The sequence below is a fragment of the Neopelma chrysocephalum genome, unplaced genomic scaffold (genome assembly GCF_003984885.1).
Source record: "Neopelma chrysocephalum unplaced genomic scaffold, ASM398488v2 Primary Assembly neopelma1_44, whole genome shotgun sequence".
Lineage (NCBI taxonomy): Eukaryota > Metazoa > Chordata > Aves > Passeriformes > Pipridae > Neopelma > Neopelma chrysocephalum.
In genome coordinates this window covers 7,787,532-7,804,632 of record NW_020897703.1, presented here as the reverse complement: position 1 = coordinate 7,804,632, position 17,101 = coordinate 7,787,532, and the positions used below count along the sequence as shown (strand labels likewise).

At 45.1% G+C, this 17,101-nt stretch overlaps 1 protein-coding gene across 4 annotated transcripts in view; it reads right to left on the bottom strand.

Moving 5' to 3' along the window:
• The window catches only part of PLEKHM3 (pleckstrin homology domain containing M3), a 93,781-nt gene that overhangs the window by 62,911 nt on the left and 13,769 nt on the right, over nucleotides 1-17,101 (bottom strand). For 3 of the 4 annotated variants that reach the window (XM_027678286.1, XM_027678287.1, XM_027678288.1), the window contains exons 3-4: nucleotides 14,953-15,814; nucleotides 2,420-3,355 (exon numbers count right to left, since the gene is read on the bottom strand). In XM_027678286.1, coding sequence (XP_027534087.1) covers nucleotides 2,420-3,355; nucleotides 14,953-15,556 — 1,540 coding nt within the window. In that variant the 5' untranslated portion in view covers nucleotides 15,557-15,814. Of the gene's footprint in view, nucleotides 1-2,419; nucleotides 3,356-14,952; nucleotides 15,815-16,599; nucleotides 16,620-17,101 lie in introns of those variants that run through there. The other variant, XM_027678289.1, reaches the window with a different exon arrangement.

Sequence of the window (17,101 nt, the reverse complement as noted above, 5' to 3'; positions counted from 1 at the left end):
AAAAATATAAGTAATGGCTGCAAATGTAAAAGTATTTAAAAAAACCGGTCTCTCCACTGTTAATCAGTGGCCTACTCACTCATTTTTTGAGAAATAATGCCCTGCCCTCTGTAGTAAGACAAAGAGTTAGAAATGTGGGAAAAGCTTTTGTATCTGCTGATCAAGTGAAAGAAAACTTTTTTCAAGCTGCCCTTCTGACTCCAGTGTATCAACAGTTTGTCCCCCCTGCCCCATGACTATATCTGACACCACCGCCCTGGCTTATATCACAAGTTGAAAAGTGCTAGTCAGACTCCAAGATAAACTTGTCAATAGCGAGGCACAGACATTCACATTCTTCCCTACCTGCTTGTCAGCTGTTTGTCTGGGAGCAATTCCTTGAAAAGCTTTTACTGAGGGAGAAAAGGAAAGGGGGATGCAGAGAGCATTTCAAACAGAAAAAAAAAAATCAGGGAGGGGAACCCCACAAAGACTGCAAAGAAAAAATAAATTAAAAAAAGCCTGTCCCCATCAGGTCCTTCTAGCAACCTTCTTTATCAGAGGTTCATTGTCAATCAATTAGCCAAGGCAGCAGGGGTCTGTAGGAAGGGGGGTAGCTCGAGAGACAATGGTCTGCCCTGTTGTATTACTATTTAATCACTTTTCCTAAATAAATAAAGCAGCCCAGAGGTGCTGTCATGTCAAGGGAATTTATAACAAAAAAACCCTTCATTTTTCATTGGTCATTACTTTTCCTTCCCTCCCACCCCTGCAGGACTAGAGAGGGTTATTACTGTAGCCTTAAGTTCCATCTTTGTGTTGCTTGCCTTTGATTCCCACTCGGACCTTGCCACTTTCTGGCACTAATTTGTCAGGCTGAACAAAGGAGGGATTTGTACCTCCTGTAAGGTCTCAATTAGGAAAGGCTTCTGCTGTATTATGTGCCATTGGGACAGGACACAAAGACGGTAATTACAGGAATTTGCACTAAATGGCTGAAGAATTCACAGCAAAACTTTTCTTCCTCCCCCCTCCTCATCTTTATCCAAGCACACCCCTCCCAGCAACCCCGGGGAAAACTGCTCTCGGTGTCTGCAAGCTGTAATTACCACCAGCAGGCCCCTTGGGTTAAACAGCAGCCCACGCCGGGAACGGTGCAAAAACGTTCACTTGAAACTCTCCTGGACCTCAGTCAGAGAATGAAGCAAAATTTAAAAAATTTTCCTCTACTGAGCTTTGAATTAAAATAAATTAAGAGAAAGGAATATAGGTTTACTGTCACCTGGGACACTACCTTAAAATGAGGCAGTTAATTCTGCTGTCTTCTTGGGTTTCACAAGGCTGTCTCTTGGGTAACACACTGGGCTGGACCTATCTCGGGGATACTTATTCGAGTCATTTGCAGAGTCTCCCTGCAGTTTTCACTCTCACAACTATCCTTAAAGTTAAGACATGACCATTGCCCAGTAGTGTTCAGGTAATCAAGAGTTACCACAAGATCCAGGCACCCTCAGTTTCAGCAGTAGTTTGGCACATAAATACTCCTAGAAAAAACTGACATAAAGTCATGCAAATGTGGCCAAGAACAGACCTGAATTCAGGCAGAAGCCCAACTACTGTGACCAAATCAATAACTGCAATGAGGCTGAGGCCAACCTTCACAATGCTCTGGCTGCCAGGTGGGTGCCATGCACTGTGGAGAGATGAGCAGGAACATGACCTGCTGGGCACCCACAGCCAGTTCTGAGGGCGGTCCAGTACGTCTGGGGCTCAGCCAGCAGGTTCTGGGCCCACCCAGACATCCCCAGTCAGGTGTGGTTCCAGAGCAACAGGAGACCCCCACCCGAGAGCAGAGTGGGGAGGAGGCAGGACCCTCACAGCTCCCATATCACAAGAGAAAAACCCTCCAAAAGAGCTGTTTCTAATAGAGTGGACAATTTTGAAGGGAGTGTAACTAAAGCGAGCCAAAGACTATAGTTTAGGCATAAGGTGCCCAAATTTGCTCCACACAGGTGCTCTTGCTAAAGTAAAATGACAATGAATTGCGTTCACACACATCCTCTCTATTTTCACTTCATTCCCAAACTGCATAAAATCATGATCTTGCCTAGGACTAGAGTCAGATGACAAATTTACAGTGATTCTGGACCACCTTTACAGTGTCCTGAATCAAGAAAACAGCTCAGCCACCCTGTAAGGCAGCCCTAGCCCATGTAATGCTTTATGTGCAGCATCTAATTTTTCAGCATTAGTCATCAAAAGCAGATGAACCTCTGAATATCCCATAGGTTTTTATCCACATTTTATACACATTTTACTATGGCCACAGTGAGAGGCAGGGAACAGCTGTGTGCTGCTAGAATATATAAATGCTCTTTCAAGTGATTTTCTTTTCCTACAGAAGGTGAGTAGGTGCAGATGCTGCAGCCTGGTTGCTTACCTGCACACTTGAAGCTCTGAACTGTGAGCCCTCTCTCTAGAGACAGCGTGGTCAGGATGCTGAGGAAGCTGGTGGTCACAGACTGGCGCTTGCTCTTTCTAAGGTCACTTCCCAAGGGCCGATCTCCGGGTTTGTTCCTAAGTGTGACCTGTGGGTTCTGAGTTAAACTTCTAGTAGCATTGGCTGCTGCTTTCAATGCCTCCATCCACTCCTGGGCCCTCTGACGAGTCTCTGCACGCAGGCGCAGGACATCTTGGGGGAAAATGACCTGAAAACAAGAGTCACAGTCATCCTGAGTATCCGTCTGCACCGATAGGCACACGTCGACATTGTAGCTCAGCAGAGGATCTTCATCAAGCCTACCGGGTTGGAATGCCATGAGATAAGACCTGTTCAAGACAAAAGTAAATGCCTTCCAGTTATTCTGGACAGTTAACCTGTAAAGAGTCCCTGATTTGAGAATATTTTGATACTCTTTAGTGTTTTCAGTCAAATTCATGGACAGGAAGAACTCCATAGGCTTCTCTAATAATCCATTGGTTTGAGAAAGGTCACTGTTATTTTCAGGCTTTGGCATATTCTCCAGTTTCTCCTGCTGTCTCGTGAAAGCAGGCACAGAAGCACGCACTGCTTCCCAGAGTTTCTGTCCCCAGTCCAGTGTCTCCCAGGAGGACTCTGCCTTCAGCTGTAGCTGTGAGCTGTCTGACAGGACAGTGTCCACCACCTTGGTTTCAATGCCACCAGTAACAGTGACCCTTTGAAAACGCATGAGTGGATACACGGTGGGAAGAGTCTGGTTGCCACTGCTGTCCAAGCAATACAGGTACAGTTTGTATGGGGAGAGCTCAGCATAACAGGTTTGCCAGTAGCTGTCATTGTCTCTTCTAACTTCTAAGTATCCCTTCTTCAGGAGATTTGGGAACACTGGCTTGTGTTCTGGAAGAAACAAAATGAGAACATTACCATTAATTATTTTTTTAATTGTCTCAAATCGCTGCATCATTCTGGCTTATACACCTCTCCTACCTACACAGGGCATATCCGAGGATAAGATCACAGATTCAGCCTTCAACTAATAGGTTATAATTATCAAACACAAGCACTAACTCTACATTTGAGCCAAAGATAATACAGCACTTTTTTACCCAGAGATACTAAAACACTCTACAAAAAGGGAACGGGGAAACATAAGGACAGAGAAACAAAGTCATTTTCCTGAGATTATCCAGGAGAATAGTAACAGAGCAACAAAACACTGCAAGTCTCCCAGAACCTAGTCCAGAAGTGGACAATACTATCAAGTAATCTATTGCCAGCTAAAATAGATTTTGACAGCGAGAAACACATACAAATCAAAACACCTTACCCTCTCTTCCCGCTACTTCCCAGGCTCAACTTCATGTTTTCACACATACCTCCTCTGCCTCCTGACCTGTTCCAGCCAGCACAAGGGGAAGGGGAATAGCAGTATCTGGTCAGCATCTCTCTGCTGCTGCCTCCTCCTCACATCTTTCCCCTGCTCCAGCATGGGTCCTCTCCAGGAGCTGTGGTAGCTGCAGTCCTTCATATTAACCCTGCTCCTGCACAAGCTCTCCATGGCCACAGCACCTTCAGGAACTCTCCACGTTCTCCAGCATGGGGTCCCACATGAGGCTGCAGGGAGATCCTGCTCCACAATGGTCTCCCCAGGGGCTGCAGCACGTTCTCCTCCTCTGACCCTCAGCTGCCCCTCACTTCGCTGTGCAGTCCTTTGCCCTTTCTGAGATGCACGCAGCCATAGTGGCCCCACCTGTGGCTGACGGGCACAGCTGTGCCCTGTGGTAGGGCTGCTGGAACCACCTGGAACAACCCCATTGCCAGCACCTGGGTAAAACACCTGGCACCTGGACTGACCCAGGTCACAGGGAATGGAGAACTGTGCCCAACGTAGCAGTTTGTTACCACATTTCAGCACGACCTGGGACCAGAACATTTCGCACAGCTCTGTTTACTTCTGAGGAGCTTTGCTGATTTATGAGAATCAGGCTCAGGAGCAGCAGAAAGGACCAAAAATGAAAAGTAAGAGGCTGCCCAGACAGACTAAAACAGATACACCTGAGCATCTCAACATTTCAGGTGCTTTGGAGCAGACTCTTTCACAAACCCCAGCCCAAGGCAAAGTCAAGGGGAATTTTCTTCATCGCCAGAAAACCAGCCATACCCAAAGTCACTCCAGGCACTAAAGTGATACAAATTTACAGGACTTATCTAAAGCATTTCTGAGTTTTAAAAAAAGGCTTTCGTGCAAAACTTGTTCCAATCTGATTTGCACCATCAGCCACCATAGATGCAAACATCATATTAACCTTGGGCTGGACATGGCCCTATGCAATTTTTTATGGTCCCTGAATAAATTTAGTGGCATTCATTGTTATGCTGTCATACAAACTATATCACTTGGCACCCCAAAACAACCCAGGCTTCAGGAACAAATTCTTGCTCCTATCTGAGTTCTACTTCACCTTTCCAGTAAGTGTGATGGGTCTTGACTTACAGTGGCAGAATTAGCAGACACAGGCAGAGGTTGTCCATCTCCCTTGGAGACTGCCATTCCAGACACAAGAGAAAGGTAGCAACCTGGAAACAGCTCCTCATCCACTGCCCAGCATAATTACATCACAACAAAATCAGCATCAATTGACCTTAACACACAGCATTACAAACTGCAAGATACAGGAGCTCTTTCACTCGAGGTTTTTGCCTTGGGGCTGACAGCTTTTGCAAGAGGGATAGGGCAGACAGTTGGAGGCATAAAACATTTTCAGCATCTCAGCTTAACCAGTTACAGTAATGTTAACAGGCTACGCTTTAACCAACTTTAGACACGATAACCTCAGAGTACACCAAGGATGTCCTCAACACACAGCTATGAGAACAGAAGCATCGAGACCTGATGAAGCTTGGAAACAAAGAGCCAAAAACAAGACTACATAGAAACTACCGCACCCCCATCTGTACTGGACTTCCCAGGTATTATGGCCAAGATTGCTGGCCAAGCTGCTCTCACCACTGCTGGCTAATGGGTGTGTCTGTTTACTCTCCGGGACACAAGCAGAGTCAGGGACTATGAGTATTTGAGGGACCTAGTTACTGTCCAGGGGTTTCTGATACCAACCAGTGAGAAAGCAGAACTTATGCTAAGGAGATACTCCCACCCGTGGCTGAATGTATTGCTGTAGCTGATTGTGAGTTTTGTCCATAGGCAGGAGGAGGATTCAGAACAGCAACAGTGTAAAAGCTTTTTGTAGCTCTTCAATGAAAACCAACTTTAAGCATTTATAAGGATTAAGTACACAAGTTTCAGTTAAACTTATTGAACATACATGAAAATTAATTGTTTGATATACTTGATGTGGATATGCAAACCTCATGCGGGTTAAAAATGGGGGAAGGATGCTACCTCCCACCCACACAAACTAAAAGGATGCACTTAGGTTTTGCCTTGCCAGCTCAGCCTCAGCTTCCCCACTCACCCATATACTCAGAATGGAGCCTGCTTTTAACACCATGCTCAAAGCACTCCATCTACAAAGATTTCCTGTAGATGTGGCTAAAACCACAACAACATTTTAAAAAATTGCTACTTTGGCATTAGATCTAAAAAGGTGAGTATAACTATACCTTGCAAACCAATAAACTACACGAGAGTATTTCAGCTAAATATGAAAACTGAAAGCCTAATCTATAACTCAAAATGGTAGTGAAAAAGCACACTTTGATAGCCCAAATGGATAGATACACATGCACATGCACAAACTAAAAGAGAACCAATTTTGTTCACTGTACATCTCTGGCCCTGACATTCATTAGTGTTTCTGCGCTAACTCAAAAGCCATTAATTTCTCTGAAACCCACACTAATCCCTTTGTAGTGCAGATAATGGGCAGCCATTCTAGAGTCATCTTCCCTTTCTATTAATCCAATCAGGGAGGCAGCGCTTCTGCAGCTCCAACTGCAATCTCTCTCACTTCCATCAAGTACAGATGACAGTTCAAGCTTCTCCATAATAAGACAACTCGTAACCTTCCCCCAGCCACCCCTCCTTCATCTGCACACAGGTTTGCCTGTCTTTTGTTGAGTTAGAGAAAGGCTATCTCTCCCTGCCTTTCACAGAAGCACCCCCCTCTCCCTCCTTCACCCCACTCCTTCCCTTCAAGGTCCCATGAATTGGCTCCAATGGCTCTTGCTCTAACTGGGACAGAACCAGCAGCCAACTTGATTAACATTCAAATGCCTCATATTGTTTAGGTCAGGGCAATAGATGCTGGCAGAGACACATTGAATCCATATGCCACACATATAACACACCTTTATCTCCCTGACTTGCAGTGTGCCAGATAATACCTTTCCACTCAGAGAGCAAATGGTACCATTTCTCCATCCACCTTCCAAACAGAAACTACATCTCTTTTCCTGCTTACAGAGACAAGGAGAGTAAATTGAGGAAGAGTAAAAAAAGGCAAATAATCACAGAAAATGGCCCATGCCTGAGCCATTTGGAGTTATAATTTCAAGGGAAGAGGGGGAAGAAGGCAGAGGAAAACAAAGAGAGACTCAGCATCTGGGGACAGAGCAGTAATTTCCTCAGCATCTCTCCTCTCCCCTGGGAACTGCCCACTACTCCCGGCTAGGAACCCCACACCTAGCACACACCTACCCCTCTCCACACTCGGGGCAGCTGGTGCAACCAGCACCACTGGAGAGGGAGCCCAAATGTTGTCTCAGCAAGTCCAGAAGATATGTGCTCCTGAACAACTGACTGCACTTGCAGCTCTGTTGGCATGGCAGGAAAACTTGTCCTGTTTTCCACCACCAAAGCATTTCTGATGACAGATGAAGTAACTTGGAAAAGAGCAGAAGCAGAGATACCTAGTTTCTGGGGAGTTTGTCTCTTGAGGTGGCACTCCTCTCTGAATTCTCTAATGCTTAGTGAGTGATGGGCATAAGTTACAGAGTTTTCAACAGTCCCCTCCTCTGATTTTCACAAAACTTAGCAGACACCTTGGGGACCCAGAATGCTCTCAAATTGGGTTGGGCTAGTCCCCTGTTTGCTGGGGTTTGCTAGATCAGGAACAAAATGTGCCTCAGTCAGTATGACTCAGATCCACAATGTCCACTATCTTCCTACTTAAAAAACAGTCTTTTCTTCCCACCTATTTTCCCACCTGGCTCTGCAGATATGTATCTTTCGGGCAAGTTCATATGATTCCACTTGGCCCTGAAATAATGGCATTGACATTCAGCCACAGATTTCCAACAGATGGCTGTTCTGGAGCCAAATCTGGCATCTTCTCTCCATGACATCTCTTTTCAGGGGACTACTACAGCAGTGGGATTTATAACTAGGTAGTGGTTTGCATTAATCTATATAAAGGAACAGCAGAAGGCCATTCACTCTTTTTCATCTTCCCTAGGCTTAAAGAAAGCAAAACCTGCTTTGAAAATGTTGATCTTGCAAAAACTCTTAATTTTATATTTATGTATTGCCAGGGAGGTTGGTTTAGCTGTTCACCAAAAATAAGCTTCTCATTGAATAAACTCCCTAAACAGGTGGATAAAGAACCCAAACAAAATACTCTTTACATCTTGCCCTTCAGGTGTGGCACTGTATGAAAAACATAAGAGAAACCCTGATGAAGTCTATAGGATCTCTGCTGCCCAATCCATCCAATTGTTTTTGCTCCTCAGCAGTAAGTTGAACACTTGTACAGTGCCTGCTGAGGAGACCACCAGCACCCTGTGCATACTGACACAGTGCCAGCACCAGTGGGGCAGTGGAGAAGGAGGCTGGATTCAGTCAAAGTGCAAGACCAATCCAGAAAGGATTCAAATCTGGCAGAGATAGAAGTATAATGAGTTGAAAGAGATGGTTACCTACTATCAGCTAGGAGATACATGAAACAGCAGCACTTGCAAAAGAAGTGAGAACATAAAATGAAGATGGGTTTGCTGATTTTTTTATAAATCACTCAATTCAGCTTTAAAAAGGAGGATAGGATAAAGTGACTGTCAAAGCTACGAAAACAGGGTCAGTTCACATTAGGAAAGTCAGCTGACATCACTAAGGGAATTATAGCAACTAACCTGAAAATTCAGTTATGAAAGTCATCACAACATCACTGGAAGCAATCAGCACTGCCCCAGGAGATGAAAACTCTGTTCATTAGCTTTATGGAGTGTTGTAACTCCTGAGCAAAATTCTCCATAAAGAATAAACCTTCCAACCAGAACAGCTTCACAACCTAACTCATCAGTGCTGTCTACTGTAATTCTCCTGCACTATGAATTTATCCACTGTATGGGAACCTCTCCCATTGCCTCCCATCACACTCCCCTCTCCATCATTCTGCACACTCCTACAGCCTCCCAGGCAAGGGAGTGGAGTAGGTCACATTTCCCTCCACTCGAGGCAGCTGCTGCTGCTCTCTGCCAGCCCCCATGGCCCTTCCAGCTCGGAGGGTGCCCAAGTTCAAGGAGCAATCAGGAGTGAGCCTGCAGTTAAGCTCTTAGAGAGCGTCCAAAGGAGGGTAACAAGGACGGTGAAGGGCCTTGAGGGGAAGCCAGATGAGGAGAGGCTGAGGGCACTTGGTCTGTTCAGCCTGGAAAAGAGGAGATGGAGGGGAGACCTCACTCCAGTTACAACTTCCTTGTAAGGGGAAGAGGAGGGGCAGACACTGATCTCTTCTCTGTGGTGACCAGAAACAGGACCCGAGGGAATGGCCTGAAGTTGTGTCAGGGGAGGCTTAGATCGGATACTAGAAAAAGGTTCTTCACCCAGAGGGTGGTTGGGCACTGGAACAGGCTCCCCAGGAAGTGGTCACAGCACCAAACCTGACAGAGTTCAAGAAGCACTTGGACAGTGCTCTCAGGCACATGGTGTGACTCTTGGGGACAGTCCTGTGCAGAGCTAAGAGCTGGACTCAATGATCCTTGTGGGTCCCTTCCAACTCAGCATATTCTGTGATTCTGTGAAGTGATGCCCACCTCAATTTATCCAGGGGGGTTACTGGGGAAGTACCATCCAGCAGATGAACTGAAGTCAGGTGATCTAAATTACACTCCCATTTGATCTTGGGTGAAGCACTCACCTATCTTTGTCCCTGCTCACACTCCTTATCCTTACTGTGTGGTGTATTTAAGCTGTAATCTCCTGGGAGAAGGGACTGTCTCTTGCTGAATGCACAGACAGTCGCTGGCACTTATGGACCCCTGCAGTGAAGGGCATCCAACTCACATTCTATTTTAAACAACATTTTTGCCTCTTTAAGTCTTGAAAGGTCCCAAATCTCTGCAGTACAGCTACCCTTTCTTGACTACCTTTTAATGTTGAAAATAAATTGGCCACGGGGGGGGGGGAACACCAGTTCTCCCACCAGGCTTGATACCTCTGGGATTATTTCCAAGTGGTTTGAGGCTTACTGCTCTCCAGAGGGGAAGGTGCAGAAGTGTTATTTCTGCACATCTGCCTCTCAGATGGTAGCACCATTATCTTCTGCACAACACCACAGTCCTATAATGTTCTGCCATCCCAGTGACAATTAATGGCCTATTTTTCAGCCCTGACTATGTAGCTTCTTACCTACTGCAGACAAAGGACAGTGCTACAGGGGTGTTTTGCAAAATCACCAAAAAAATTAGGCTTCAGAAACTTCCCTGGCAGATAGGTTAGGAGCTAGGCTTTACCCGGCCATCATGGGAGGGGAAGCATTAAAGGTTGTATGTCACACCTCTGGTATTTCACATCACTCAGGATCTCCGGCTGTCTCCACCTGTGCAGCAGCTCCTGTACCTGCCACATCTCCCCTTTCCAGTCAGTTGTCTTTGCAGCTCCTCCCTGAGTGGGACAACAACAGTGGCAACTGACTGTCTGCTGCTCTGTGACCCAGCACCACAAACCTGTTCATCACACTCATATCTGTCACTAAATACTGCATGAGCCAATGTCACAGGCACAGAGTGAGTTACCACTTCTGCTTGAAGGTGAGGATATCTGGCAAACAAACAAAGCTTCATAAAGTCTTGTGTGGTTGCCAGAGTTGCAGCGCTGTAAAATGACCCCTCAGAACTCAAGGATTACCCCCAGTCCCCAACCTGTGAATCAGTGATGCACTGCTCATGAATGCAGATTTAGATGTCTTACCTATACACAAACACACTAGAAAAGTACGTAATACGTAAAAGAGCTGTTTGAAGAGGGGTCCAAGCCTCTTATAATATCCCCTGCACAAACTCTGACTACAAGATCATACCTTGGACTCGATGATCTTAGAGGTCTCTTCCACTCTAAATGACTCTATGATTCTATAAAAAAGCAACCAGCAGAAACAGATAAGCTCATAATAACAGAAGATAAGGGAAAAAAAAGTGAAGAGTTAATCTATGCAGCAACTGGGACAGCCTTGGAGGACTGGGAGACCTCTGCAGGCTCCAGAGGGAAGTCCTTTACTGCAGTGAGGACTGACAGGACTGGCTGAAGCCACTCTCAGTATAACATAGCATTCATTTAATTTGGATTAAAGCCCTGGAAAGGGATGTCTCCACAGGCTGCAGTGACTATGACCCCTTCAACCACCACAGCAGGTTTTAGCCAACTTCAAAATACATTTTTTGGTCTATTCTGGAGAACAATTACTAGTCGCAGATACCCATCTGCAAAACCTACTTTCTTGCTTTTGTGTTTCTCTTTTCAGCTCAGCTCACAGTAGCAGCAAACTTTATGGCAGCCTCTCTTGTAAATACAGAGGGAAGAAATAGCATGGCTACCTTGTAAAACCTGCACAGGAGCTGAACAGGTAAAGGAAACAGGTTAAAAGACTGCATCTTCAGAGCACAGAAGCTCTCCTTCCTCAAAGAAGGTACTCTGCCTTCAAACATCCCAAGCAGAAAGGCTCTTGGAGAGCACACAGCAAGCACTGACAAACCTGGGAAGTGGGCCCATAGGATTCTCAGGTGGTTTAACAAGACCAAGGGCAAGGTGCCACACCTGGGTTGGGATACAGGCTGGGGGATGAACAGATCCAGAGTCCTGCAGAGAAGCACTTGGGGGTTCTGGTGGATCAGAGGCTGGACATGAGCTGGCAATGTGCACTCAAAGCCCAGAAAGCCAAGTATGTCCTGAGCTGCATCAAAAGCAGAGTCGGTAGCAGGTCACGGGAGGGGATTCTGCCCCTCTGTGTCCAGCTCTGGGGTCCTCAGCAAGGAAGGACATTGACCTGTTGCAGCGAGTCCAGAGGACGCCATCAAGATGATTAGAGGGATAGAGCACCTCTCCTATGAGGAAAGGCTAAGAAAATTGGGATTGTTCAGACTGGAAAAGGGAAGGCTTTGGGGTAACCTAAATGCAGCCTTTCAGTACCTGACGAGAGACAAGAGGTAAGATGGAAAGAAACTATGTACAAGAGCCTGGAGTGACAGGACAAGAGGGAACGGATTCAAACTTAAAGAAAGTTCATTTAGAATAGATATTAGGGCGAAATTCTTCACTGTGAGGGTGGTGAGGCACTGGAATAGGTTGCTCAGAGAAGTTGTGGATGCCCCATCCCTGAAAGTGTTCAAAGCCAGGTTGGATGGAGTTCTGATCAACCTGTTCTAGTTAAAAGATGTCCCTGCTCACAGCAGGGTTGCTAGAACTAGAAGATCTTTAAGGTCCCTTCCAACCCAGGCCATTGTATGATTCCATGAAATACCTTGCACCATGGCAAAACACAATTAAAAAAAGTGCGGGCTGAGCACCTTAGAGATGCTGACTGCTACTGTGCCACAGGTAACTACTGGAAGAGGTTCTTCAGCCACTCTTACTAATTAATTTCCTTTCCTAGCTCGATTCACCTCTGAGGTCCCAGAACTTGACCATACTGAGTTTCTTCTGTAAAAAGCCATTTTGAAGAGACCTACACTGCTGGCAGCACTCCACACAAGAACAGGATTTGTTCTTGGTACAACAGAGAAATTGTGGAAAAGATGGGCCATAAGATACCTGGCACTCTTGCAGACAGTCTAAAAACAAGCTTTTTCTTCATGGGAATCTGTCAATTTCTGTTTTTTTGAAGAGTGCTAATATTGCTACACTTCACAAAACTACTTTACAGATGCAACTTCTTCACAGCTATAACTCCCTGTTTAACATGAAATCACAATGATAGAGTTTATCACACGCTAACACAGGTTGTTCATTTTTTCTGTATGGGGAAAAAATTCATTGGATTAAGCATTTAAACAGTGTAAGTGGCTGCTGCAGGGCTGGCAATAATACAATTGAACTCCACTGCTACTGTCAAAGCAGCACACCTTGGGTACACACAGCATTGGGGTGACTGAATTCCAGGCACAGCCAGGCTTAAGGAATCCTACACTTAGATCCACCTGCACACAAAATACATTTCTTGCCTTTTCCTTTCAAGGAAGGTTTTCTTATCAAGTTGTTCTCGACACAGGTTTGAAGTCCTGCTATAGACTTGACTCTGGATACAGCAAGGCCCTTTCAGGGCTTCCAAAGGGTTAACGCATCTCTCCCTTAGGTCTGGTGTCTCTAAGCAAAGTGGACTGGAACAACTGAAGTGAAGGAGGACAACACTGTAGACAGCCCAGTTTCTGAAAGTACAGAGACTCTCATCCAGGAGAGGGGAGAGAATGCAGTTTGTGGTCCCTGACTTCAGAAGCGATGGTGTCCCAGCTCTGCATTTCTGAATAAAATTCCTTTGTTTGTCATCATTTTGCTTCCTTCTATGAACAGTTGCACCAGACAGTCCTGCATCTTTGTGTAAGGGAGGCAGCAATGTAATTTGCTTCACTCCAGACAGAGTTGCAATGCATCAGGGAGCACCCCAATGTACTCTTGCAAGTTGCCTCAGCCCTGGACTGACAGAAGGGAGACCACCTTGGTCTCAGATTCTGCTGCTCAGTACCAGCTGGATTGGTGACTTGGTTCTTGCAGGCTGGGGATCTAGTGGCAGTCTGAAGCAACTCTCACAGAATAAGTACATGAACAGGTCTTTAAATACAAAATGACCTAGGTATTTCTTACTATAAACGGTATAAGTAACAGAACCCCCCTCTTTTTCTGAGGGCTGCATGGGGAAAGTGGGCCAAAAATATTAAGCTTAAAACACTATCAGGGGTATGTATGACCTTTAATAGCTAGATTTTAATGGAGTTTCTGTGGGCATATAAAGGTTAAGTTAAACATGTTAAGTTAAACCCATGAGATGCCCAAGATACAGCTGACAAAAACTAAGAGCTCTGTCTCCAGAGTTCTGGGTGCTTTTCTGTTCTCCATTCCTTCTATGGAAAGGACACAGAACAGAGACCCCACTGTACAAGAAGGAATATATCTCCCTAAACAAAAATAACAGCAGGCATACTTGCTTTTGTCAGCCAAGAGCACCCTTCTTTGGGATACAGCAACTATGTCACAATATAACACAATAACCTAGGTGTTTGTGTATGTATGTACACATATATGCACACATCTCCCCAAACACAAACATTTAGGTACTTGCTTTTCATGCTCCAAAATAGCTGATTTATCTGGAAAACCTAACACAAAAAGCTTGTTTTAACCCTAAACAGATCACCTATTCATAACTGGAGTCATTCCACCATATGCATATATGCACAATTTCACAGCCCTTTGAGTTTTAAATTCCTTTGTTAAGCCCTGCCTTTATTTAGATTATAAAAATCTTTGTGGCACTAGCTGCTTTTCTTCTCCTCAAGTGCCTAGTCCACTTCTGGCATCTACAAAATAAATCGTGGAGATGGAAACACTGGGTGAGTGTTTCTGAAGCTCTGAGCACACCCTCCTTCAGTGCAGTGCTTGAGAGGAAAAGGAAAAAATATCACTTGCTGAAACACGGCTTCACACAACTCATTGGAGACCTGCCTCAACCTGGTAACAACCCTTCCCTACCCCACACAAAGCTAGCAGAGATGCCTTAATATTGACAACCACAAATCGTGTGCTTGAGTTGCTGTTAATTGTTTATGGACTGAACAATCATCATTTCCTAAAGAAAGAGAGCAGAGATTTCAGGCTTCACAGTAAAGCTCTGTGTGCCCTCTTTTTAACAGCCTCTTTATGCAAACTGCTCTTGTTTGGATTTGCCATTCTCCCAATAGCTTTAGCATTCAAAATTTTTTTTAGTTTGGGAAGACCAGGTAAGAAAATTATCAGAAATACATAACAATAAATAATTTTCCTCAGTCAAACTGAACAAAATAGAAGAAAAAAGTATAACAAGCTTAGTTTTTCATACCATGAGAGGATCAGAAGTCAAGATTAGTTTAAAAACTGATTCTTAGGCAGGCAAAAAGATAGACCCTCATCAAAGACAACAGAGCCATATTGATTTCTCTCCTTTTAAGAGTTACCTAAAAGTTGCTTCTTGGGTATTTTGTTTGTGTTTTTTAAGATGGAGCTCCTCTTTCAAGACAAATCTTAAAAACAAATAGGAAACTGCCCATATCAACAGAAACAATAAAGCACTGGCACAAACCTGTGTTTCCTTGGATGTCCTCTCCCTTGGTTAATGCCAGGTAAGAGAGCAGAGTGCAGTTATTGTCCTGACCGGGTGCAGGTGGCTGCTGCAGGGACGTGCCTGTGAAGACCACTCCCCACTTCACATGGCTGATATCAGAGCGTGACCTGTTGTGTCCTGGTTTGAACCTGGAGGCTTCCTCATTCTGTACCAGGATGTCATTCACTGAGCGAGGCCTGTCTCTCCTCCGCTGGCAGATCCTGAAGATGTTAAAAGCTGTGGTCTCCCCTTCCCCTGCCCAAGCAAGGTTGTCAGCAGTTGTTCCCCTCTGCACCATGTGTTGGTCTTTGGCAGGAAATGCTGTCTGAGTTTTGGTTTCCAAGAGGCCATTTTTGCAGTGATCCCAGATGAGGCTACTTTTGGCTAAGGAGGCGACATTCCTCAGATTCCTTCTCTCTGTTATATGATCAAATACCTCGTGCCCAACCAGCTCAGGGACCTCCTGCACACCATACACCTCAGAGGGCTGCACAATCTTTTCAAGCTTAGTATCAAAACCGTTGAAAAAGTCTTCAGTCACTTCCAAGGCAGGGCTGATGTCATCAACTTCAAGAGCCTCCATATCCTGTGCTGCCGGTGGGCCTGAGGTGTTGTGATGCGTTAAGAGGATACCACATCAATATGGACAGAAAGAGCTGCTTCACATCTGTCCTTGGCACTCCATTAACTTGGAGGTGGTGGGGGGCAAATACAACCACCAACCACAATCCGTGGTGGTGGGAAGTAACCAAATCAACCTGTCTTCAGATGAAAGACCAACATCCACTGATCAAGTGGCTACGGCGTCTCTATGAATTAAACTCATAGTGATAAAGAGCACCTGTAAAGCAAAGTAAAACATCACATCAGTAAGGGACTTTTCTCAGATAAATATGTTTAATCACATCACTCCTTTGACAGTCACAGTCCCCTTCATTTAACTTCCCCTTTCAACTGGCACCAACATTATTGTGTATGAAGAAACTCTTTGTGGTTTCTGTTGTTCACTGTGTGTGAACTCTGTGTATAATCACTTCTAGAACTGGAACCTGCAGAGAGCAGGATGGGGCACCAGATGACAGGAGACCAAAGTGATACTATTTATTAACTAAGCTTTAGAAAGCTGCATTGAAAGGCAGTACTGACTAAAATCGCAAATGCAGCCACCTAGGGAATGCTTCACACAATTTCCCTTGGGGTTCTAGAAAAAGTTAGGAAATTAAGTGCTAGTAAAATAGGCCAACTAGCCTCAAATAGTTTGCCTTTTGTCCTAGATTGCTTGCACTACCAATTTTAGGAGACCAAGATGAGTTTTACAGCAGCTACTTTCCCTACCTGTCTGCATGAACAAAACTGTGATATTTGCCAAAAAAATCAATTCTATGAGGATGCTGCAGAGCACTGCACACAGTTTTTCTTAGAACATCACTGGGAAGCTAAGTGAAACTATGTGGCAACCTAAGTCCCGAAAAGACAATGCATCCTAACAGCAAAACAAAATATACCATATCCTGCACTGTTGCAAATCCACAGATCTTTACTTTCAAGCTGTTGACTCACCGGGCAAAACCTAAGAACAGCAAGGAGTTTTAAGACTAGAACTATTGCAGAGCTGCACTGACCCACCTGAGCTCACACCTGTGAGGAGGAAGGAAGGGGGGGGGATCCATTTCCTGTTGTGCAATAAGGGGGTGTCTCATTGTTGACTTCTTGTCACACCAGGCCTGCTGCCTTCTAATCTCTCCCTCTTGAAGCTCCATCCACGGTGCTGCCACGCTCAAGGGAAGCGCATTGCAGGGATGTTTAAATTGAGGTAATCTGTCAAATATCTGCAAGTCCTTCAGACCTAGAGACTGGGCATTTGTGCTAGAGGGAAAAAAAGCCCTCACATCTGCCAGGAGAAACCACAGTACCCAGAGCCTGCACATGCAGCCTAAAGTCAGAGTTTTGACCACATCAGCTCAAGTCCTAGAAGCAGCAAAGCTACATTATCTCAGAGCTCTGCCTAGATTAATACACTCTTAACAGAACTAATTAGCCTGGGCTGGGCTGATAATTAGCAGCTCATTAGCTTGTGAATGCTGCTGAAGTGCTACCAGGACCCATGAAGATTTACACTCAGCAGGAA